Here is a 23,121-nt window from a genome sequence, read left to right as displayed (position 1 = left end):
ATTCATTCATTCGTATCATTCATTCATTCATTCATTCATTCGTATCATTCATTCATTCATTCATTCATTCATTCATTCATTCATTCATTCGTATCATTCATTCATTCATTCATTCATTCATTCATTCATTCGTATCATTCATTCATTCATTCATTCATTCGTATCATTCATTCATTCGTATCATTCATTCATTCATTCATTCATTCATTCATTCATTCATTCGTATCATTCATTCATTTATTCATTCATTCATTCATTCATTCATTCATTCGTATCATTCATTCATTCATTCATTCATTCATTCATTCATTCGTATCATTCATTCATTCATTCATTCATTCATTCATTCGTATCATTCATTCATTCATTCATTCATTCATTCATTCGTATCATTCATTCATTCATTCATTCATTCATTCGTATCATTCATTCATTCATTCATTCATTCATTCATTCATTCATTCATTCATTCGTATCATTCATTCATTCATTCATTCATTCGTATCATTCATTCATTCGTATCATTCATTCATTCATTCATTCATTCATTCATTCATTCGTATCATTCATTCATTTATTCATTCATTCATTCATTCATTCATTCGTATCATTCATTCATTCATTCATTCATTCATTCATTCATTTTGACCCTGTTGTAGCGCCATAGTTCTCCTCCCTTACTAAAAAGTTGGCCGGATTTCTTTTGGCTCTAACACAATATCATGCGAAATGATTTCTAGAGCGCTTTGTTGGATCAGCACATAACGTGGCATTTGAAGGCGAAGGTGTGCATGAACGTTAGGTTCATTCGTGTATATGCTTTCTTAGATGTTTTATCTTTACTTGATGACGAGTTCCTTGATAAGCCGATGACCTCGAAAGAAAGAGTGAAAGCGGCTGAACGCATTCAGCCCAAATGGAGAATATTTGGGAGAATTTTGAGACCGGAACCTTTTGCAGATTTTGAAATTTATGCGTTTGAAGAGAAACGCACCGAGCGCGACCGAGCTCTAGACATGCTGGACGCGTGGGCAAAAAGGTTTGGCAAGAGAGCAACCCGCAGGCATTTTATCTATGCTTTGGAGGACACCACCATCGGCTACTCAGATGAAGTAGCCGCAATTTTTTCTGGTAGCTTTCTCGTTTTGTTACGCGTTTTACTCTCACTCCTTTTAGGCCCACAGTAAATCTTTGCGCATCCAAGTTACCCATCGTGCACAAACGGCGCGGCGACCACAATGCCACAGCCTGAGTCACTGTATAATATGTGAGATTATGATATCCGTTTCTGTGCTGCAGAGCTGCATGTATCTCCCCCAAATTGTACATGTTATCTCCGACCTTTTTTTGTCTTCGGGTACTAGTATAACGATGTACAGTAGTATAGCTTCACGATGCCCTCGTTTTAACTTGCTAGACCTCCTCATTGTCTAAGAGGGAGGATTGGTTTGCTGACTTGATTTTTTCAGACTTGATTTTTTCATACTTGTATCTTTTCACTTAATTAATATAGTCCTTTGATAGCTATTGTATTGTTAGAAGACTACCTATTCTTGGTAATCTGTGTAACGATCTCTTCTTCCCACGAAACGCCGGTTGCCGTTCGACAGAGCTCGACTTCACGCAAATTTTGTCCTCGGAAATACACCTTTTGAGCGAGTGGGATGTACGAACGGGTGTGTAGTATAATTTGCGCAATGACGGCACACATCTGACGTAGATTTGGGGATCGTGTATCGCGGATTATTTTTTAGAATCCGCTTCCGGCTTTCTAATGAAGAATTTTGGAAATGCTTTGTTGGGCAGTATGTTCTTCATAGGCGACCGCTAGTGGCCTGGTGCCGGGCTCTACGCTGCTTAATTTAATCAACTTCGGTACTTTCTGCCTTAGACGTTCAAGGGAGACAGTTGGCATCGCGTTGCCAGGCCTTCTCCCTGATCTCCCGTATAAATGCGTTTGTCAGTACAATACAGTAAAGAAAGTTAAACGATTAAGTTTAGAAGAGCTATCGCAATTATTACAAGACGTCACCATGGAGAGCGACTCTCTGTCAAGCTACACGAGCTCCTTCAAGCGACAGCAGTTTAGATTAGATCAATGCCAATCGACTTTCTCAAGTTTAGAAGATGATGGTGTTTCTCTCTTGATTTTCCTTTTGTCCCTATTTTGAAAACCTTGTTATACAGCATTTCATCTGCATGCGTCTCTTCAATTTTAGATCATTTTTGAGGTTGGAATGCGGTTTGTGGAGACTTTTGACTTTTAATTAATTGAGAAAAGGACTGGAGGATGCTTTGGTGGGATTGTCTGTTCGACTTGGCTACGTAAGATTATCTTTATTCAGCAAACGGTTTAGCCAATTGTGTGGCGAGCTAAAAGAAAATTTCGAAGGAAGGAAAAAGTCTACAGCACCCGGTGTTCCCAGGCGGTCTCCCATCCAAGTACTATCCAGGCCCTACGTTGCTTAACTTCGGTGATCGGACGAGAACCGGTGCTTTCAACGTGGTATGGCCGTAGACGCTAGAAGGTGGAAACCTAATGGTGTTATGCTGGGTCAGACTCTTCTTTCTCTTCCGGTTCAGAAGAGCTAACTCCATGGAGGGCGTCACCACTGACGGAGACTCTCTGATAGCTACACGAGTCTCGTCAAGTGAAAGCAGTCTAGATTAGATCAAATGCAGATCAAAGGCAGTAAGAGCAAAAATAACTTGGATAAGTACATGTACATATACCAATTAAGTGCTTTCCTCAGGAGATGAAAGAGCATTGCCCTTGTCGCTATTATGAGAACCATATTAGATACGGCTTCCATCTGCCGCGTAAATATACTATACTGTGAAAATACAATATTGCCATATCATATAAAAAGAAACTATAGCGTACCTAAATGGAAACACTCTGCATTGACAAGCTGGTAGCCTGCAGACTAGACATCCTCAATAGGAAGTATCAGAAACAACTCCCACTTTGGTCCTTGGTCGCGGTGAATTGTTCCAGGAGAGCGCTTACTCTTCTCGTATCTGTCTACTCTGGCCGTTCGTGGCATTAGAATATCATTCGGTGGCTGCTTCGGTCCTATTCTACTTTTCTTTCTTCGAACTTTTTTGGAATGTGATGGGACCTTCAGGACTCCAGATTTTCCTTTTTTCTTCTCTATTTCAGTTCTTCTATTCGCTAAGGCCTTGACTGCCGACTCATGCAGTCGCCTTCTGCTTCTCATCTAAGACATCTGCTGCATTCAATTTGGCATGGGCTGTCGAGTAGATGATAGCCCAACACAGGGATCGGAGAGATATTTATGCTAAGAAAAGCATTCAATAATCGTCTAAACAAAGCCGCTGACACTTACACAGACTCGGAAATGTCGACTTATCCTAAAAAGAGGCCCCGATTTCTGCAAACGCAAACAAAGCAATAGGTACCTACCAATCGTACGTTTGATGAAAAGCGGCTGTTGTTCGAACGGAAAAGCGTTCTAGTCGAGGTTAGACAATCGATATGTTTCTGTCGTGTGATGTGTTTTGTTAGAGCCCGGCTAACTCCTCAAATGTAAAACCAATTTTAGTCTGAGTTCTGAATCGCGCGGCACTGAGCATAGATTTAATCTATGGACAGAATTAGCAACGTCATGCACGCACTGCTAACGCTGTGGTCTAATTTCAAACTCCACTACTAGCTGCATAATATCACGGACAACGTCCTCTAGTCTATCAAAGCTAAATATAAAAAAAATAAATACAATAAGAACCCGTCTATAGATGTATAGTACACCGCTACTGCATACAAAAAAATCTAAAGAGCAGTCATATGTACAAACAGTAAATCGATGGGCAGTAAAAACAGCCCACGTAGAGACAGTCAGCTCACATGATAAGGGTACCATATCCTCATAGCATTAGCAATTATTTTTTTGGCAAGAAATCTGAAACGTTCGCAACAAGAAAGATCTCCGATATTCGTGCTTTGAGGTTCTCTTTGATCATCGCTTCAATAAGATGCCTTCGAGTGGCTCGAACGCCGTGCTTTTCTGTCCATTTATTTAGCATTTTCTGAGCGCGATCGCGAAGTTCACGCTCTGTCTCACACTCGTCTAAATGATATTCTCTAAAAGTTGGTTCCGGACCTAAAATTCGTCCAATGCGACGCCATTCAGCGGGAATTCGTTTTGCTGCTTCTATTATTTCGTCCTTAGTGACCGGCATGTCAAAATACAATTCTAAAGAAACGATCTTAATCTATGTATACATGAATATAGTTCCATGCTTGTAATAAAAGCGCTCTACTCATTTTACTTATTAGCTATATTGGACGGACCCAGCAATTTACTCTACGCGAAGCCAAACCTGATGCCGAATCTGTGAAGTCAGTAGGTCTTTCCACTGCCATACGAGTACGTCGACCTGCAAGTGAGTATAAATGACAACAAGCCTTTACAAAAGACTATACGTACTCGCTGCGATTGCAGACGCAGAATTTTCTTCCAAAAACGTCAAATCTTTTTGAGCATCTCTTTTCTGTAAGAAACGATTAATTATTCTAAAAAACTATTCTATGCGTACAGCACCTTTTTATCAGAAAGCTCAATAACGCTGCTATCATTTAGAATAGCCAAGACATAGAGCAAGTCCATCTCTTGCACGATGTCCACAAAGCTGCTAGTTCTTGCTTCAAGACGTTCACTCCATCGAGTAAGAATTTGCTTGGCAGTTTCACAGTGATGTCTGTCAACGGATGAAAAACCTGGCAAACGCTTTACTAATGCCGATCTTCCTTCAGTGTCCTTGTCAAGAAGTTTGCTGACGGTGCAGAGAGCTTCGCAAGGAATAAACGTAAAATGATCGTGCGGAAGAGCAAGGAGATCTTTCAATGTGTCTTCAATCCCTTTCTGGTGCACTTTTGCGCTTGAGAATTGTGAAATTTTAATCGTCTCTTCAACAATCTGCGATTTGTGTGCAAGAGGAAAGTCTTTTAGCGCCACTAATTCCGTGCGGCTGATGTACCAAAGAGTTCGAGTCGTTCCTGGACTCTTTACTAGAAGAACTTTTATTCCTACGTCCATTAAATCGCGTAGGTGCTTCATGCATTGCTGCTCAGAATGCTCGGGACCACGAACAATGAAATCGATCGCCTTTTCGCGATCCTGAAATGCAATCATCCCTTCAACGAAATGAGAGCCGATTGTCCTTTTGATCAATATACCACCTTGCCAAACAATGGGCTCTAAGGGACGAAAGCATGAAGCGTTTCGTGCACTGCTTTGAATGAATGGCATAGTCCCTGGAGTTATTATGTCCGTTATTTCTTCGCTCATTAAACGGCGTCCAACGTAGACTGTCATTTCAGGATTTTCACGCCAAGCGTGAGGTGGGCGCTGTTCCTCGATTAATGCCGGAAACTGGTACGTTTCTGTTTGCTCTGAAACCAGATAGCATATCTCCAAACGACGCAGAAGTGAGATCGTATGGTCAACATCAACCCACTTTTGCTTGTTGAATATTTCGAGGACACTTTGAATATTTTCTTTATTGGCTGTGCCAGATAAAGAGAAATCAAGATGAATTGGAAAATCCTTAGGAGACAAAAGCGGACCAACAACGCTCTGACAGAGCCAAGGAGGATCCAAAATAACGGTATCGCCAATAACAAGAATCTAAATGAAACTTTAAATTTAATTGAAAAAAAAATGACAGCGTTATACTATTACTTCTCCTGTTGCTTGTAAAAATTCAACAAGAAGACTCTGAACCTGCTCTGAGAAACCAGCACAGACGCTCTCTAACATAATGCTTTTAAAAACGTCAGCGTTGATAAAGCGAACATTGCTCATCTATATTGGCACGTAAAAGAAACTGGTCGTGTCTACAGAATATAACCATCAACTTGCCTGGTTTCCATTGAAAATACCATGGCTTCGTAAGACAAAAGAAATATTTTCTCGTACTTCTTGAGCAAGCCGATGGCTGTTGGACACCGTCGAAGAAATGAAACTAATGACCCTTTGTAACAGTGAAATTTTCGTATAGCCAACATTTCGCAGAAGTGGCAAAAGATGCTCCTTTGCCGTTTCAACAATGCTTGGAACTTTTTCGGCAGCCTTAAATAACAGATAATTAAAATGAAGTGTAATGCTTCCAATTTATGCATTGGAAGGACTACTCGCATCGCATTCTATTATTTACCTTGAGAGTATTACTTTTCACTTTACGAAGGGTTTGCCAAAGTAGGCTTATTTCGATTGAGCGTCGCTGTCGACAATTTAAAACAAAAGAATTCTCAGAAAAGTTAAACCATCGCCCAAACGTAGACTTGAGATAAGCAACAAGACTCGATATTCTCATTTGAGCCGTTGTCAAAGACGACTGCGGTAGCAGATCTTTTCTACTGCCAATTACTAATACGTATGCCTTTCCCGAAAGTGACACGCTGCATTTTACAAATGATATCCAGTAGTGACTTGATCTTCTTAACTTCTCATCGTCGAGCGTGACGTCAACTACTAGAAGAAATATCGTTGAAGATGTTGAAAAGAAAAGCCCGTGCGTTTTGTGAAAAAACGGCTGGCCTGCAAAATCGCAAAACACAAGTTCGCCCATGGATTTGACATTTGTTTTGGTAACGTCAACGCTGGCTGTGCGCCGGTCATCGCCTCCATCTTTCCAGTCGACGTCTCGCAAAGATTTTATGAGAGTTGTTTTGCCTGCTCTAGCTTCTCCGATAAGGCAAATTTTAACTGCGTTTGGTTTTGTTGTGCCTTGCGCGTAAAGCTCTCGATAACGATATTGAACCTATATAGCAAATCTTCTTGTTTAAAATTCGTCCGGAGAAATATTGACTAACCCAAACGCCAACTAAAACACGCTGAAGTTTTACAGGGCAAGGCAATTCATGAAAAAGGTAGTCACCCTAATATACACAGAAAGAGCGCTCGTTGCAAAATTTTCGATTGGTCATAATTAAAATTACATGACGCATGTACCTCATATCGAAGATTTGTGAGAAAAGGCGATCGCGTAACAATCATCCTAACCAGAGTAATAGCATCCCTTGAAATTTCTAAAGCAAATCAGCGCAAGACGTATAACAAGCGAAACTATTCTAAATTAATTGCAACCAGTAGATAATCGGTGTCGTTTCAGAATGACCTTAAGAATTGATTCGTCGGACTAAAGAGAGCGATTATTATACTGATACTCTTATAGAAGTACTCTCACATCAGAAGAACGTTTTGTAATTGTGAAGAAATTCGTCAGCATTACTCCAATTGAATAATGGCCGTAAGTACAAGCAGTATACAACGCAGTTCTTCCCGCCTAAAACATCAGGTATGTTACGTATATAAAAACATGCAAAATACTACATTCCTTGTTGGCCTTATACACATTTGCTCCGGCGTTAATCAGCATTTTTACAAACTTTATGTGGCCATTTCTGCATGCTGCTAATAAGGGTACGTTGCCAAACTAAAGTCATAAAGTACGTTAGTCAAAAATGCAAGTCGTAATGCTTTGACCAAGTTAGAGTACCTCATCTGCCTCATTGACATCTCCTCCTGCGTCGATCAGTAACTTTGCGATTTCAACATATCCTCTTTCAGATGAAACTAACAAAGGAGATCTCTTGAGCTACAGTTTCAATGTTATTCCATAACAAGTTATAATAAAATATGTGACTACCTTGTATGCCTTACTGGCATCCACACCTGCATTGATCAGTAATTTTGCCATTTCAAAGTCACCTCTTTCACAAGCTGGTATTAAAGGAACTATTCCAGACTACAGATTCAAAGTTTCACTAGTCAAAAGCAAGCCATAAAGTGATGCAGTCATGATAAGATACCACGTCCGCCTTATTGACATCTGCCCCTGCGTCAATGAGTAAATTGGCAATTTTTATGCTGCCTATTTCACATGCCGCTAACAAAGGAGTTTTTCCAAGCTGGTTTTTTAAACTCGTGATAGTCTTATTAAACAGATACATAGATAACTAGATACCTTGTCTGCTTTAGAGGCATCTGCTCCAGCGTCAATCAATCTGATTGTATTTTTCGCGCAACCAAAATCATTCTCTACCAACCAAGGAAGTACCCCATGCTATAATGGCCAAATTGCAATTTAAAAGCTAGTCTAACAATTCAGCTCACAATCACCTACCACAACTCGCTTATTGATATCTGCTCCTGCGTTTATCAGTATTCGAACAATTTCGTAATTACCCTTCTCACACGCCGTCAGCAAAGGAAACATCCCGTACTAAATTACAAACAAGACTTGGGAGGAAAAGTCTTACAAATATTACCACGTACCACGTCTTCTTTGGTGCAGTTTGCACCCTTATTGATCAGTATCTTCACAATTTCTACTGCACTTTTATCACAAGCAACAAGCAAAGGAAAGTTTCCATACTACAGATGGCCATTGGCAAGGTAAAAAAAGTGACTCACAGTCAATTAATAGCAAACGTACTACATCTGCCGTATTAACATGTGCTCCCGCGTCAATAAGAATTTTAACGACTTCAACGTTATTCTGTTCACACGCTTCCAACAACGGAACTCTCCTAGAGTAACTTTTAACAAAAATTAGACAAGCATCTCAAAAATTATACTTGAAAATATCGTTGGCTTCTTGATTGACATCAACTCCAGCTTCAATTAGTGTTTTAGCGAAGTATACGTCACTTTTTTGACAGGCAGTCAACATCAGAGGAAATCTCCGAAGCAACTTCAATTCAAAAGTAATGCTTCACTTAACAACGATTCACGACTTCATACCTCGTCTGCTTCTTTGATATCTATTCCAGCATCAATCAGTAATTTGACACATTCTATAGCCCTTTCTTCGCACGCAACCAACAAAGGAAATGCTCCGAACTAATGTTTCAATTTTCTTGCATGTTCAAAAACAATAATAGCTACCTTGTCAGTCTTCCTGATATTCGCTCCAGCGTCAATCAGTAGTTTAGCAGTTTTTACGTCATTCTTCCTACACGCAGCCAACAAAGGAAATTTCTCGTACTAAAGTTTGCAACGGACATTGATAATCGTGATTTAGAATTAACTTAGGCTACAAACCGCGTCTGCTCTATTGACCTCCGCTCCAGCAGCAATAAGTAATTCAACAATTTCTACCTCGCTAGTCTCACATTCGCATGCAGCCAATAAAGCAAACATCTCATTCTTAAAGTTAAACTGCTGATTAAATTGAGGATTGAGCAATTTACGAATAAACACCTCGTCTACTTTTTTGACCTCCGCTCCAGCAAGAATAAGCAATTTAACGATTTGCATGTCACTTTTCTGACACGCAGCCAGCAAAGGAAATCTCCCAAGCTTTCGTACGTTCAAAATTTAAAGCGGATAAAATAATTCGGTTACATATACCTCGTCTGCCCCATTGACATCCGCTCCAGCGTCAATCAGAAGTTTAACAATTTCTGCGTCGTTCTCGCATGCTGCCAATAAAGGAGATCTCCCAAACTAGAGAACGTATACTAAAAATAAATTTTTTACAGAAAATCATGGCTGCATACCTCGCCTGTTCTCTTGACATCCGCTTCAGCGTTAATCAGGACTTTAGCAATTTCTATGTCACCATTTTCGCAAGCAGCCAACAAGGGAAAGTTACCAAACTAAAGTTTCATATCACACTAATTAAATGAAACGAAAAGAATTTATTATAACTTTATACTTCGTCGGCTGTGTTTATATCCGCTCCAGCGTCAATCATGAGATGAGAGATTTTCACGTTACTCCTTTCACACGCAGCTAACAAAAGAAGCCTCCGAAACTAAAAATTTAATTAAATAACATCTAATTAAATACGCATTAGCTTATGACTCATACTTTGTCTGCTATGTTGACGTTTGCACCAACGCCAATCAGTACTCTTTCTAGTTTAACGTGGTCGCTCTTACAAGCATGAAGAAGTGCGAAACTCCCAACCTGAAGTTATTAGATGTTTATGATCTTTAATAGGGCTAATTTTATATATTCATTACCCGAGGGCTCCGAGTAATCATTTCGACAATTGTCGAAATGGAGAGTCTATTCTCATACGCACAATAGAAAGTTTCCTATACAGGTAAAAGCACGCACAACGTCAAAAAGACTTGCTTGGGAAAACTTCAAGCCTAGCTGGTACGAAGCCGCAGAAACGACGGACCTTGCTTATAGGTGCCCCGTTTTCGACCAGGAAGAGAGCAAGGTCATTGTATCTCTTCTCACAAGCCAATTGAAGCGGGCGCAATCCTGCACAGCATTTAGCCAATTAGAAACCAATTGCCTTGAGTCGTTTACCTGTCAAAGAGAGCTTGGCGCCTTCGAGCACGAGCCTTCTTACTTTGTCGATGTCTCCTCTACTAACGGCGGAAAGGAGATTATAGTCTCGTCGGCGCATCGGTTAAAATTGTCTTGTATAGGCCGATTTCACTGAAGGCTCACTCAACTGACCACTGAACGGGATCTCTCGACGATGACGTCACCACCCTCAACATAAAAAACGCCCCCTTTAGTTCGTTCGTCGCTTCGTTCTGAGAACGAGTGCAGACGGCAATCTCTCGCTGAAAGAGAAGAAGGTAGTAGTCGGAGTGCAAGACTTCAAAAGATATTTTGACAGCCACAGGGCATCGGGCCGCGCCAGAAGCCCACTTTCACTCCTAAACAGAAATTAAAACCAATACTTATGCTGTTTTACTACTTTTAGGCAATTAACCTCCGTAAGCTCCGAGCTTAGTATCTGTCATTCTAACGTCAGCAACAGGAATCTGAAGAAGATGTTCTCTTTTATCTATGGTCAGACGGCGTCAAACGACTAAACGCAAAAAGATGCATGCGGCAAAAAGAAGGCAGGACGCGCGCGTTATAGCCTACGCTGAGAAGCCCTGGAGAAGCCAGTCCAGGGCAGTCCGGGCAGTCCGGGCAGTCCAGCGAGGGCAGCGATCAGTACACTCTGAAGCCTCTGCCTGACACAGCGTTCTCTACGCCATTTTGATCGATCGATTGACGGCACAATTTTACTAACCACGGCATGCATGCACAACTCACGGCACGGTCCCCGCCGAAACGATGCTCGCCGTATCGCACGCGACGACGTTGGTGCGCATCCCCCTCGCTGATGAGACCATCTACGATGAGACCATCTACGATGAGACCCGTACATTCGTCCTAATAGCAGCGAGAGGCGTGGCATGCAGCTATAGAGAAACCGACTCATGTCGAACACAAAGCGTGGAAACGGTGAACGCTACTTCGATCTCCTCCAATCTAATCGGATTACGTCATGGTACATGCTGCTAAAGTATTTCTATTAGTTAATCAGTATCTTAGACTCTAAGATACGAGGCTACTGGTACCTTCATGTCACGCGGTGCGGCTTCCATAAGTTGGCGTGGGCGTACGACGCCTTAGTGTATCTGTCCGTCCTCTCCGAATTGGGAAAGCTCTTTAGCCCTCAAAGTTAATTGTAGTGCAGATCGTCGCTTTTTACGGGTCGGAATCTAATTGAGGGCTGTGATCGAGTCCCGGTGTCGCATGACGAAAATTGACGCGGGCTATCTCTGGTCCCCAATAAATAAGTAAAGACGAGCTTTTTCCCCAACAATGTTCCTTTGCAAGGTTATTCTAATGTTTTTTTGCGGGGTTTCTTACAAAATCGTCGCGATTCTACTAAAATTGGAGACCAGAGACAAATTAACGCGACATAGCAAATCACCCTTAGCATGAGGGAAAGTTGCTGGTAAATATAAGCGACCATTGGTAGCATAGACAAACATTTCCCAAGGAGTGCCCTGCCCTGGCCTACGTGTAGGAGGGAAAGGGGGCGGAGCGTCATCATGCTTACTTCATTGCTGTATGTCTTGCACAGATTTGTTCTTCATGAAGCACCCTCAAAGGCCTTACCAAAAGAGTACAGTACCTGATTGGCTTTCCTGATTGCCTCAAGCGACAAGCGGCAAGTGAATGCTTTTTCTTTTCTGCCTATTATGGGAGTAATGAAGATGCACTGCTGTACTTGATTGACAAATACGACGCAAACCTTATGCATCGAATTTTCGGCCTGACGCTTATGCACGTCGCCGCAATTCGAGGAAACGTACTTGTCATCAAAACGATCCTGGCACACGGAGGATTAATCAATGCAAAAGACGACAAGGAATTGACTCCTCTCTTCTATGCGATTCTTTTCGATCACAAAGACTGCGCTAGAGAAATGCTGCGATGCGAAGCTGATCCAAAATGTGCGTGTCCTTCCACTTGGACTTTTACTCGAGACATGGTCTGCGAGTTCGCGAAAAAGTGAGTGTGTGAATGATGTTCCTTTAAATCGCGTAAAACCTATACTTTAGTCTTGAGAGTATGTCCTTTTCAACGTGGCGCTCTCGCTCACATGCATGTAGAAGAACTGGAGTGCCTAAAACTGGTCAATGACGAAGCCACTTTCTGGAAAAGCTTTTGGTGCTTTGATCTGGTCAGACGCCAGAAGGTAGAACTGAATGCTACAAAAGTTGATGCTGTGAAGAAATTGCTTGAGAGCGGTGCAAGTGCTACTATGATGATAGGTGTCACTACTGCCCTACATGAAGCAGCAACTCTCTTCAAACCAATCATTTTGGAACTTATATTAAATCTAGACAAAGGCGCTTTTGTCGACGAGCTTGACGCTTTTGGATGGACTCCGCTCATGCATGCACTAGTATGTGAAAGCAGAAGTGCTGTGAAAGTGCTGAGTGACAGACACGCTTCTTGGCTGATTGAAAGTTCTGAAGGAACAGCTCGAGAAATAGCAGTGAGGTGTGATGCAAGCGACGAAATTGTACCAAGTACGTATCATTTGGGTTATTTCTAAACTCATCCAAGTCTCCTTAGGCTTTGAAGACGACTGTCATACTAAAAAAGTGTTTGGAAGAAAAGCTGATTTGAGAAAAGAAATTGCAGATCTCTTTGACGTTCTTTTAGGTCAGAAAAAAATGCTACTGCCAAATGGTTTCTTTGCAGAAAAAAGACCATCTGAAAGACGACAGCCTGAATCCAAATTTGTCAGCTCAAAAAATGGATACATAAAGTGAATTTTCCAAAAAGTGATTTTCCCAAAAAGTGATTTTCCAAGTTTGTAAATTCGGTGTTTGTGTACTTCTCACTTGCGGCATAGCCAAGACATGCATCTGATTCTTTTATACATGTATGCGTACCACAATGAAAAAATATCTATAACATCTCTCCTATGCTCAACACACACCACCAGAGAACAGAAACCCGGGAAATTGAAGTTCCCGTCACGGTATCTGCACATGATCACTTTGCATATTGAGACGATCAGAAAGCACAGTGTCCTAAAGCTTCGTCAGAGCTGTTTATGTAGAGCAAACCATATCAAGGGTTCTAATATAAAAAGATGTCGGCCAGTGACTGGCCACGCTATCGATTTCAAACAAAGCGAATCGTCAAAAGGTACACAATTACTAGTATACACAAGCTTATTTATACCTCGCCCGGTAGAGGATTAGTAAGGTTAGTGTGGTGAGCGACTTAAACGTCAACATATCATATAATTAAAGTTGCACCAACAGGAGTGGGGGGCGGAGACAGAGGGTGGGCCGCGAGCTAGGGCGGAAAGGAAGCGAAATAAATGACGCCGCACTTATGTTCTGGCTAAAATAGGGTGATGATAATAAGGTATCCTATATTGCAGATCTATTGTTGACGAAACTTCCGATCGAATTAACGCTTACTTGAATGAGATTCCTGACTGTCTCAAAAGGCAAGCGGCAGGAGAATGCTACTGCTTGTCTGCTTTTTATGGCCGTGAAGATGCTGTCCTGTCGCTATTATTTGAAGCACATGAAGCGGATCCGAAGCATCAGATTTTCAGCTTTACGGCACTGCATCTAGCCGCAATAAAAGGACATGCACGCGTCTGCAAATTGATTCAAAATCACGGCGGACACGTAGATGCCAAAGACGATAACAACTTCACTCCTCTCTTTCTAGCCCTTCTATTCAATCACAAAGACTGTGCGAACGAGATATTGAGATCCAAAAAAGGCTTGTCATCACACCTGGAAGTTCACTCTGGACATGGTCTGTGCTTTCAAGAGAAAGTGAGTGTCTGAGTAATTCATCAACAATTTGGTATAACTACATGTAAAATTTAGTTCTGAAGACAGCGCCTTTTCCGAATGGTGCTCTCGCTCGCATGTAAAAAAGGTACAAGAGTTAGAGAGAACACAACTGGCAACGACTAAAGCAAAGTTCTGGAAAAGCTATTGGTGCTTTAATCACATCAGATGTCAGGAGCGCGAATCAATTGCTGCCAGCGTCGATGCTGCGAGGGAATTGCTGGAGATAGGAGCAAGTGCCTTCATGACAATGGGCGTCACTACGGCACTGCATGAAGCAGCAGCCCTCGACAACCCAACCATGCTGAAACTACTTCTTGACCACGACGAAAGCGTTGCCGTAAACGAGCTTGACGCCTTTGGATGGACCCCGCTTATGCGAGCACTAGAGTGCGGAAGCCGAAACGTGTTAGGAGTTTTGACCGACGCAGATGCTGATTGGTCTCTCGAAAGTTGTGAGGGAACACCCGCTGACATAGCACGTGAAAACAATTGTGGTGATCTTGTGCAAAGTAGGTCTCTTAAGAGAGAATGCGCTATAACGTTACTGGGAGAACTTCAATGAAACTTTTAGGCTTAGAAGCTGAAGAAAAAATAATTCGGACGGTGAAGAAAGTTAAACAGTTCGCATTAGGTGAGAAAATATTAGCGAGAGACTTCCGCCGATTTGAAGCGTTAAAAGTGACATAGCCTTTCTAAACTAGATAAAAACTTTAGGCGAACAAAATCGTTAGTTGAGACAGCTTTAGGTAAGTTTTTACTGCTGCACTAATAAGGCAATCAAAACGCTTGCTTTTAATTAATCAAGATTTCCTTGAGAAACAACATCCAGAAATCAAGGGCAAGATTATAAGTGAAAAAGGTTAGAAAAGCTGCTAATGCGTCAAATTTATAAACGACAAGCTTTTGCAGAGAGACGTAAAGAAGAGATCAGCGCTCTCGAAACCTCTTCATCTACTAGCTCTGACGAAGAATACAACGCGCTAACCAAAAATTATTTAGGAACTTTAAGATACGATTTTAAATCTTCAGATGAAGAAGACTCATAGGCATAAACATTATCAAACGTACCGACGTTATTAGCATCTGGCCGTCTGGTTTAGAAAACAACCAGTTGGTAGAATGTCTAGATCACTGTCATTTGGCCTACATTCTTAGCGGCGAGCGGTAGGAAATATTAACGTTAGACTCCAGCAGACCACCAGCGGTCGCCTATAATAAAGTGTCGCCGCCATTTTCAATGACAGGCAACGGTATTCGGACTATTGACGTAGAATTATTTGATGATTAGAGACAAAAGCTGTAGTCGCATGAAATGAGTGGTGAGCTAAAAGAAAATTTCGAGAGAAGGACAAAGTCGAGTGACTTCTCAAGCGGTCCCTCACATCGAAGTGCTATCCGGGCCCTACGTCGATTAACTTCGGTGCTTGCAACGTGGTATTGTATGGGGGCTGATTGACCGAGACGTTAGAGGAGAAAAACCTAGTCTACATATACCAAGCCATATTCACTAATAAGGAAGAGTCAGTGGCTGCTGCGCAAGACCTTTTTTGTTCAGACTGACAGAAACTCTCTGCATGGTACAAGCGACAGCAGTCTAGATTAGATTAGATCAAATTCAGATCAAAGGCAGTGACAGCTAAAATAACATGATTATTAAGGAGATGTGCTGCTCCCTCAGTGAGAGGTTTCTTTAGGAGAAGTCCATAAGATGAAGGCGTATTGCCCTCATAACATATACGGTAAATGAAACTCTAGCGTACCTAAGTTGAAAGAGAAGCTGGCATATCCTCAATAGATCTAGGAAAGTAGGAAGTAACAACTCCTTTGTGGTCCTTGGTCATAGTGTATTGTTCAAGGAGCGCATAGTCTACTTGTACCTGTCTGTTCCGTCTCCTCGTGGACCTAGAACATCCTTTGGTCCTATTCCACTTTTCTTTCTTTCTTCGCCTTTCTTCTGGAATTTGCTAGAAGCTTCAACAGCCCAAATTTTCCTTCCTTCTCGTCTCCTTTATCCTCTTTTTTCAGTTTTTCTATTGACTGCCGACTCAGTCGTCTTCGGCTACTTGTCTAAGACCACTTGAGAAAAGTTTTCAATTTGGCCATGGGCGGTTGGGTAGACGATCGATAGCGCAACACAGGTATCGGAGAGACATTTCGACTAACAAATTCAGTCAAGAATCGTCTAAAAAAAGCCGCTGACACTTACAGACTCAGAAATGTCGACTTTCCTCAAAGAGACCCCGATTTCTGCAAACGCAAACAAAGCGTATCGTTGAACGGTTTGATTATGAATCTCGCAAAGAGTTCTGCTGCATTGGTACTAGTTCTAGTTTCACTACGTACTCACCCGAGCTAGATTTGAGCCAATCAAGCAAAGCGATGAATCAAAACGTCCCTTTTTCCCGAAAGGAACCCCGATTCTTCGAAAAACTCGAAGAACCTAATCTTCACAGCACGATTAACGGCCTGATACGGCTGCTTGGACAAAGAAACTCTTCGTCGCTCTAGAAAAGGCCATAAAAGTCTATCACGTGTGTTTAGAAACGGGAGTCCCGTACATTTCGCTGCGAGGTTTTGGCTGGATGCTGCAGGCTTCTTCTATCTATGCTGCAGATACGTACACGCGAACGCGCCGAGCGTTATAACGGTGCGTTGGCGTTACTTTTTCGCCTGCCCAAACGCGGTGCTCGTGTCACAAACTAAAGAATAGAAAGCGGAAAACGAAAGAATTAGCCTGAGGCTGGTGCCCGATACTCCATCTTCAAGCACGCGAACAATTCCTCAGACAAATTAGCAGTTGCGATGCTTCAAACGCGAGCTGTACTATAGGTACTGGTTAGCAGCAGATTGGTAGATAGCTCTATACAGTAAGTTCATGGTGGTAGATTCATCGAAAGAGGCCTCTTTCGCCCCTTTCGCGTAGTGATGGAATTGGACAAAAAAAGAGTTTGAGCAGCAGAAAAAATCCTGTTTAGCGTGTTCAAACTTAAATTTGATGCCAGGCCAGGCACGTCTGAGCCCGGACAGTTCGTGGGCATTGGCCATTATTCGCTACAGAATTACGGTGTGAAGTTTACTCTGTTTCTATGACATCAACCAATGCTTCAAATCTCTACTGGGGAGGAGGAACGCGCGAGCGGTCCTTGCCTCTATTCTCAGTCAAGATGGAGACTCTGCAGACCCTCGGTGATGGTTAATTAATATTACGACGGGAAAGGGTCTCTAGAACCTCCTTTGATCTCCTCGAGTAGCTGACTGCTATTCAAAGTAAGAGAAGTAAAGTCCAATGAATCTATTCGTACGAGAAATGGTTTTGAAGAAAAAAGATTCCAGCGAAAGAGCGCTAGAGTTTTTTTTGTCAATTTCAGCCGTCTTCTCTTCATTCGTCCCAGCCGTAAGTAAGCGAACAGTTCCCATTCTTCACCAGAGAAATTGCCGCAGAAATTTCCGGTTGAGTGTCTTCTCTCCACGGCTTAAAAATGCCGTCGTGGCTGACCACGAGCCCACCGTCCCGATTCCTATGACCAGTGAACATGTATTGGCGGCCGGCTTGAATAGAAGGACAGTCACATGCTACCGCCTTAGATCCGAGATAAAAATGACCGCTGTTTACACTCGTAGCGTTTGTGCTATTGTCGCTATAGAGAACTTCTTTCACATCGCATTCCATCATTGTCGTCTCATCTCCCATTTTAACTACTTGTTTGATTTCCGCCACTGCAGCAAATGAAGATGTGCAAATGCGCTGATATACGAGATAGTCGACAGGACAGAAGAAGCCTTCGCACGATTCGCAATTTCTTTCGTCAGAGCCGTCGACGCAATCCTGCGTCAAATCGCACACCTTGTAGTCTGAAATGCATCGGCACCCATCGCATGTGTGTCCGTAAAGACAGCTATTAGTGCAGTCGGGAACGCACATTGACTCATCAGATGCTCCTTTTGTTCTAGTTATTGTACCATTTGGACATGCAAGGCACGATACCTGCCCTGCTTCCGGCTGGTATGAATGCATGGGGCATGGAGTGCAAGGTTGCGTGCCATTGTAAGAATACGTACCAACTTGACATAGTCGAAAACATTGGTTCAGCGACTTTGAGCCTTTCGAGAGAGTCACCGTTCCTGTTGGACAAGCGATGCATTCGCTCTGTCCTTCTGCACCTTGATATGTGTGCATAGGACATGGTTCGCATTTTCCTCCGCGGATTCGGTTTCCCTTGCCGCACACAATACATCGGGTGCCGATCTTTACCTGACCGGGATTGCCGCAGCTAACCTGAACTCTGCTCGCAGTCGCACTTTTTGAAGAAAGAGATTTTTCATTGATTTCGACGCGGATCGGATTATCTTCGACTGTTTTAACAAGTTGTTTTGCAGCGGCACGCACAGCGCCTACAAGTCTCCCTGCGGCAGTCCTGCAAGTGACATTGCAGTATTTTGTATTCAGAATCCTTCTTGAATGGGCTGAAGCTTCGACACGAAATTTGATGACTATATCTACTTTCGTAGCTCTGATATCTCGTTTGCTTATTCTCCCGCACTCAACTTCGTCGAAGTTGCTGATAGTAAAATCTTTGCAGGGACAAAACTCGTCTCTCAAAGCCTGAAGAGCAAGACCGGAAATTTTCGATTTTTCTTCTGGGGACAAGCTGTCGCAGTCTCCAGGATATTCAAATTTAGTTTCAACCACTGCAATGATTCCTAGTGGATCTGCTTCGAGGCATTCCGGAACCGGAAGCTGCCGTTTTTCGTGAGACCATTCCCCGTCTTCACCGCATACAAACGGATTGTCTGGATCATAGCTAAAGCCATACGCTTCGTTACAGTAAACGTTACAGACCCGCTGCTTGTTGAACGTCATGCAACTGACGAGACCATCATTAGGAGGAGACATGTCTGTGCAGCTGGTGATTTCACACCGACGTCCTGAATAGCCATCCAAGCAGTCACATTTGGAAGGTGCGACGCACGTTCCTCCGTTCTCGCAACCGTTTTGACACACCGGCTCGCTGCAGGTGTCTCCTTTCCACTCGGTTCCTCTGCAGAGACACGTGTCCGGCGCTGTACAGACCCCTTCGTTTTCGCACGCCTTCGTGCAAACAGGCACGTTGCAAGTTGGCCCTTGCCAACCGCTGTTGCATGTGCAGGTTTCAGGTTTGTCGCACGAACCGTGCATACATCCACGAGAACAAATAGCTGTTTCACAAGAAGTACCTACCCAGCCGAGATTACAGAAACATTGGTCTGGACTGACACATTGACCGTTTAAACACTCCGGGCTGCAGATCGCTATATCGCATTTATCGCCTTTCCACTTTGGGCTGCATTTGCATTCGTATTCAGGCGGAGCAGAGCCACTAGGAGCTTTTTTCTGATTGCAAAACCCGTGAGACGAACATCCATTTGGGCACTTTTTTGCGCACGACTTGCCGTTATTGTACAGGTCATAACCTAACCTGCATTCGCATCGAAATCCTCCGTCGGAATTGATACATCTGTGAGAGCAACCGTGCGGTTTCGACGTAGACGCGCATTCGTCTATGTCAACACATGTTGGCACAGCGTGAGACCAGGCACCATCATTGCACTTGAGACTTCTGCTTGCTCCTTTTGGTAACATGTAATTTCTATCGCAGGAAATCAATACAGTTTCGCCGTGATCTTTGTTTGAAGAGCTAAGTTTTCCATTGTGAGGCGTATGTAACTTGGCGCAGTTTCTTGGTGGCGGAGGCGGAGCCGGATTCGACTTAGATTTGCAAATGACTCCGGCTGCACATGCAAAAGAAATCAGTAGCGGCCACCCGGCTTTTAATAAAAACAGAATTAAAGTAAACCCACCAGCACAAGCAACCCAAACTGCAGCAACAATGCCAAGTACTCTCTTTCTTCGACTTTTTGCTAGAACAGCAGATTGATTTGAATTTTCTGTACTTTTATCGTGCTCGAGTGTAGCAGCACAGTACACGGCAACAAGGAGCAAGCCAACGCACACAGACAGTTTCATTGCACTACACGGATGCATGGTCGCGAGTCAACCTTGCAATTTATGATGTACAGCGCAGGAAGTCAGCGGGACGAAAGACTGTCTGGCAACTGCATGGTCTATTGCGCTTGCTGTACATTACCCATGCCCCGAAGAGGTTCATGATGCCCCTGCATGATATCTCGTGTCTCTTGCGTCGGAGTCTCAGACTTTCTTGGTAGTGTACCTATTCAAGAGAAAATAAGAAATGCACCAGACGATCACGTCCTGCGCGGAAGGAAAACGATGAGACGAGACAGTAACCGAAACTGTATGGCCTTTCTTCTTCCTTTCTAGAAGGAAAATCCGTCCCAAAGCAATCAGGAGCGCAAAATATATATTACAGAAGGCGACGCGGAGGAAGGCATGAATTGTTTTTACCTCGAATTCAAACATAGTTGTTTTGTGTCCTATTTTTACTTCTCTTTTGCCATCGGCTGCGGAAGCGAATAAAGATGTGCAGGCTTCCTGATCGTTCTATTTTCGTCTTCAGGGCATGAAACCTGACGCAGGACTGCGCCGACGGCGCCAACGAGAGCAACTGCAATTCCTGACGCCGGACTGCGCCGACGGCGCCAACGAGAGCACCTGCAATTCCTGCAAGGATACTCTGCGCATGGTAAGTGTTCATTCTAGCTCTGCAAGGGGCAACGTCTTGTGTGTTTTCCTAAGAGCAGGACGTTATAGTTATACTAGACGTAGAACATCTAGTTTCACTGAAGTCTAAACTAAGAGCCACGAGACAAATATATTTCAGTCACCTAATTAGTTTACTCCTGCTACTGCATATACCGTATTTGTACAGTCGGACCTCGTTAATCCGGTCTTCACTAATCCGGCATCTTCAGTATCCGGCAAGGTTCTAAAAGAAACGAACGGTTTTCTTTACATTTTGCATGCTCTAATCCGGCCTTCGCGTTCCGTCTCCGGCGGCATTTTTGTAGCTCAAAACGGTGAATATCCTCTGCTTACAGCTTTGTTAATCCGGCTGCTTTTTTTATTGTCTGCGCGCGTTAGCAGGCCACGTGCACAGAACGTGTTTAACGGGTGATGTCTTCTGTACGCCAAAGGAAGCGATCGCGAACGGATGTCTCCTTCTCTGTGAAAAAGGAAATTTGCCAATTCAAAGAAGATCATCCAGGAAAGTCACAGGAGTACGTTGCGGCGGAGATTGGACGTCGTCACGGCTTCAAAATAGGGAGATCAACAGTGGGAGACATCCTTCGTGAAAAAGATAAGTGGCTGTCCGTAGCTAGCTTGACGTCAGAGCCTTCCTCAAAGCGACTTCGTGCTGCAAAGCATGAAGACATGGAAAAGGCGCTTTTCATGTGGTTTTCTGATAAGGAATCCCGTCGTGTTCCCATTAGTGACGAAATTCTTCGTGAAAAGGCCAAGTGTTTTGGAAGAGAGCTTAATTTACCTAATGATTTTTGCTATTCAAGAGGGTGGTTAGAAAAATTCAAAAAGCGCTACGGGATTAAAATGCAGGTGCGTCACGGGGAAGCAGGAGGAGTCGACACGCAGCGTGTTGAAAAGGGAAGAGAACATTTGCGAGAGATAGTACGCCACTATCATCCTAGTGATGTTTACAATTTTGATGAAACGGGTTTGTTTTATCGTTTGGAACCGAATAAGACCCTAGCTATTGGGCCGGTTCACGGCACTAAAAGATGCAAAGACCGAATCACTATTGCCTTATGTACTAATGCTGACGGATCACACAAATTGAAACCATTCGTTATCGGAAAATCTGCAAAACCGCGTTGTTTTCCTTCTAAGTTTGATGTTCAAAAACTTGTCACTTACCGTCACAACAAGAAAGCTTGGATGACGGCTCTCCTTTTTCGCGACTTTCTTCTTGAATTTGACCGCCAAATGAAAGCCAAAAATCGCAACGTTTTGCTTCTTTTAGACAACGCTTCAAGTCATAGTTACAAGGATATCTCACTAAGCAATACAACACTAGAATTCCTTCCGCCTGCAACAACGTCTCATCTGCAGCCGTTGGATGCTGGAATAATTCAGAATTTTAAAGTTCACTACAAGACAATGCTAATGAGGTAACTGGTTTACAAAGTCTTTCTCAAGACACTGAATACCGGTAATCTTTTATTTCTGTACCAGGCACTACATTGACGAAATTGACGACGGCAAGGAATTTTCTAGGATAAACGTGAAGCAAGCAATATATTTTACTAGGAGCGCCTGGCAGTCTGTAAAGGCTTCAACAATAGCCAACTGCTTCCGTCACACAGGAATAATTCCACAAGCATCCGATGATGAGCCCGAGCATGGCGAAGATGACGATGACCCTACTTGTGGTATTGAAGATTTGCAAAAAGCTATTGAAGAATTTTCGCCTGTAAACGAAACAATGCTTAGTGCTGAAGAATTCTTAGCGCTAGACGATGATGTTGCCACTACAGAAGAAGTTACCGACGACTTCATTCTAAATGTTATTCAGCCGACCGAAATCGACGAAAGCGACGACGAACCCGAAGGCGGCAGCGATCTCTTGCGACATGTGACTCTGTGTGACGCTAGAAAAGCACTAGAAGATGTTCTTTTTTGCATTGAAGAGCACCCTGGCTTTAATGAGAAGGATTACGACTGCGCGAAGATGCTCTTTAGACGAGTTGCTGAAGTTCGGCGATTTTCTCCTCAGGTTCAAACCAAAATTACATCTTACTTCTCTGTTGACTAACTATGACGTTACAGTAGCTAATCTAATAAACATGCAACGTTTCAAATAAAAATTTCACTAAACCGGCACCCTCTCTAATCCGGCAAAAACTTCTTTGACAAAAGATACCGGATTAACGAGGTCCGACTGTATCCGGTCTTCGAGAAGTTCTTAGGTTTATACCATTCAAAATAAGGCTACCTCTGTTGTTAGCCCGTTTAAGCACTGCACTGACGGTTGGCCTATTTTTCCGTAGTATGCATTGCAGTGTAGAGTCAGCGAGACTAATAGCACTAGAAG

At 43.0% G+C, this 23,121-nt stretch overlaps 4 protein-coding genes, 2 long non-coding RNA genes and 1 other non-coding gene across 9 annotated transcripts; 3 read left to right on the top strand and 4 right to left on the bottom strand.

Moving 5' to 3' along the window:
* Positions 1 to 2,401: 2,401 nt before the first annotated feature.
* LOC136191672 (5S ribosomal RNA) lies at positions 2,402 to 2,520 on the bottom strand. Its single transcript, XR_010670903.1, has one exon. It is a non-coding gene; the product is annotated as a 5S ribosomal RNA (ribosomal RNA).
* A 1,057-nt stretch (positions 2,521 to 3,577) lies between these two features.
* LOC136191274 (uncharacterized) lies at positions 3,578 to 11,074 on the bottom strand. Of its 2 annotated transcripts, XM_065979601.1 has the most exons (33): positions 10,869 to 11,074; positions 10,711 to 10,809; positions 10,296 to 10,654; positions 10,162 to 10,247; positions 9,998 to 10,072; positions 9,843 to 9,941; positions 9,688 to 9,786; positions 9,530 to 9,628; positions 9,381 to 9,476; positions 9,231 to 9,329; positions 9,072 to 9,176; positions 8,916 to 9,014; positions 8,772 to 8,870; positions 8,606 to 8,721; positions 8,464 to 8,557; positions 8,304 to 8,402; positions 8,152 to 8,250; positions 7,993 to 8,091; positions 7,838 to 7,936; positions 7,675 to 7,773; positions 7,525 to 7,623; positions 7,365 to 7,461; positions 7,213 to 7,313; positions 7,113 to 7,164; positions 6,978 to 7,054; positions 6,839 to 6,904; positions 6,181 to 6,786; positions 5,886 to 6,095; positions 5,706 to 5,828; positions 4,566 to 5,651; positions 4,452 to 4,515; positions 4,345 to 4,401; positions 3,578 to 4,217 (listed from the first exon to the last, which is right to left on the bottom strand). In XM_065979601.1, the coding sequence occupies exons 3-33, from the start codon at positions 10,393 to 10,395 to the stop codon at positions 3,904 to 3,906; spliced, it is 4,713 nt and encodes a 1,570-aa protein (XP_065835673.1). In that variant the 5' UTR covers positions 10,396 to 10,654; positions 10,711 to 10,809; positions 10,869 to 11,074; the 3' UTR covers positions 3,578 to 3,903. The 2 variants fall into 2 exon arrangements, with proteins under 2 accessions (XP_065835673.1, XP_065835671.1); XM_065979599.1 differs by having other exon boundaries at positions 9,072 to 9,329.
* Positions 11,075 to 11,215: 141 nt separating this feature from the next.
* On the top strand, positions 11,216 to 13,088 carry LOC136191292 (uncharacterized). Its single transcript, XR_010670823.1, has 4 exons — positions 11,216 to 11,280; positions 11,863 to 12,293; positions 12,344 to 12,817; positions 12,864 to 13,088. It is a non-coding gene; the product is annotated as an uncharacterized lncRNA (long non-coding RNA).
* A 222-nt stretch (positions 13,089 to 13,310) lies between these two features.
* LOC136191288 (uncharacterized) lies at positions 13,311 to 15,482 on the top strand. Its single transcript, XM_065979617.1, has 7 exons — positions 13,311 to 13,445; positions 13,687 to 14,095; positions 14,150 to 14,625; positions 14,688 to 14,747; positions 14,818 to 14,862; positions 14,922 to 14,975; positions 15,026 to 15,482. The coding sequence occupies exons 2-7, from the start codon at positions 14,073 to 14,075 to the stop codon at positions 15,160 to 15,162; spliced, it is 795 nt and encodes a 264-aa protein (XP_065835689.1). The 5' UTR covers positions 13,311 to 13,445; positions 13,687 to 14,072; the 3' UTR covers positions 15,163 to 15,482.
* LOC136191291 (uncharacterized) lies at positions 14,947 to 16,633 on the bottom strand. Of its 2 annotated transcripts, XR_010670822.1 has the most exons (6): positions 16,464 to 16,633; positions 16,323 to 16,363; positions 15,659 to 16,274; positions 15,499 to 15,600; positions 15,264 to 15,440; positions 14,947 to 15,207 (listed from the first exon to the last, which is right to left on the bottom strand). It is a non-coding gene; the product is annotated as an uncharacterized lncRNA (long non-coding RNA). The 2 variants fall into 2 exon arrangements; XR_010670821.1 differs by having other exon boundaries at positions 15,264 to 15,600.
* An 862-nt stretch (positions 16,634 to 17,495) lies between these two features.
* Positions 17,496 to 20,138, bottom strand: LOC136191367 (signal peptide, CUB and EGF-like domain-containing protein 1). The gene has a single exon (XM_065979691.1). It carries the CDS (start codon positions 20,136 to 20,138, stop codon positions 17,496 to 17,498), a length of 2,643 nt encoding a protein of 880 aa, XP_065835763.1.
* A 1,050-nt stretch (positions 20,139 to 21,188) lies between these two features.
* On the top strand, positions 21,189 to 22,842 carry LOC136191366 (tigger transposable element-derived protein 6-like). Its single transcript, XM_065979690.1, has 2 exons — positions 21,189 to 22,198; positions 22,263 to 22,842. Exons 1-2 carry the CDS (start codon positions 21,189 to 21,191, stop codon positions 22,840 to 22,842), a joined length of 1,590 nt encoding a protein of 529 aa, XP_065835762.1.
* Positions 22,843 to 23,121: the final 279 nt, after the last annotated feature.

The sequence above is a fragment of the Oscarella lobularis genome, chromosome 9 (assembly GCF_947507565.1).
Source record: "Oscarella lobularis chromosome 9, ooOscLobu1.1, whole genome shotgun sequence".
NCBI classification, from domain to species: Eukaryota; Metazoa; Porifera; class Homoscleromorpha; order Homosclerophorida; family Oscarellidae; genus Oscarella; species Oscarella lobularis.
This window is presented reverse-complemented; position numbering and strand designations above follow the sequence as displayed.

Coding starts and splice junctions, on each gene's coding strand:
- LOC136191367 (XM_065979691.1), bottom strand. CDS start 20,138: ATGCATCCGTGTAGTGCAATGAAACTGTCTGTGTGCGTTGGCTTGCTC.
- LOC136191288 (XM_065979617.1), top strand. CDS start 14,073: ATGGTCTGTGCTTTCAAGAGAAA. Junction 14,096..14,149: donor GTCTGTGCTTTCAAGAGAAA/GTGAGTGTCTGA, acceptor TGTAAAATTTAG/TTCTGAAGACAGCGCCTTTT. Junction 14,976..15,025: donor CAAGATTATAAGTGAAAAAG/GTTAGAAAAGCT, acceptor AAGCTTTTGCAG/AGAGACGTAAAGAAGAGATC.
- LOC136191366 (XM_065979690.1), top strand. CDS start 21,189: ATGTCTTCTGTACGCCAAAGGAAGCGATCGCGAACGGATGTCTCCTTC. Junction 22,199..22,262: donor TACAAGACAATGCTAATGAG/GTAACTGGTTTA, acceptor TTTCTGTACCAG/GCACTACATTGACGAAATTG.
- LOC136191274 (XM_065979599.1), bottom strand. CDS start 10,395: ATGCGCCGACGAGACTATAATCTCCTTTCCGCCGTTAGTAGAGGAGAC. Junction 7,055..7,112: donor ACGACACCGATTATCTACTG/GTTGCAATTAAT, acceptor GATTTGCTTTAG/AAATTTCAAGGGATGCTATT. Junction 4,218..4,344: donor CTTCACAGATTCGGCATCAG/GTTTGGCTTCGC, acceptor TCGTTTCTTTAG/AATTGTATTTTGACATGCCG.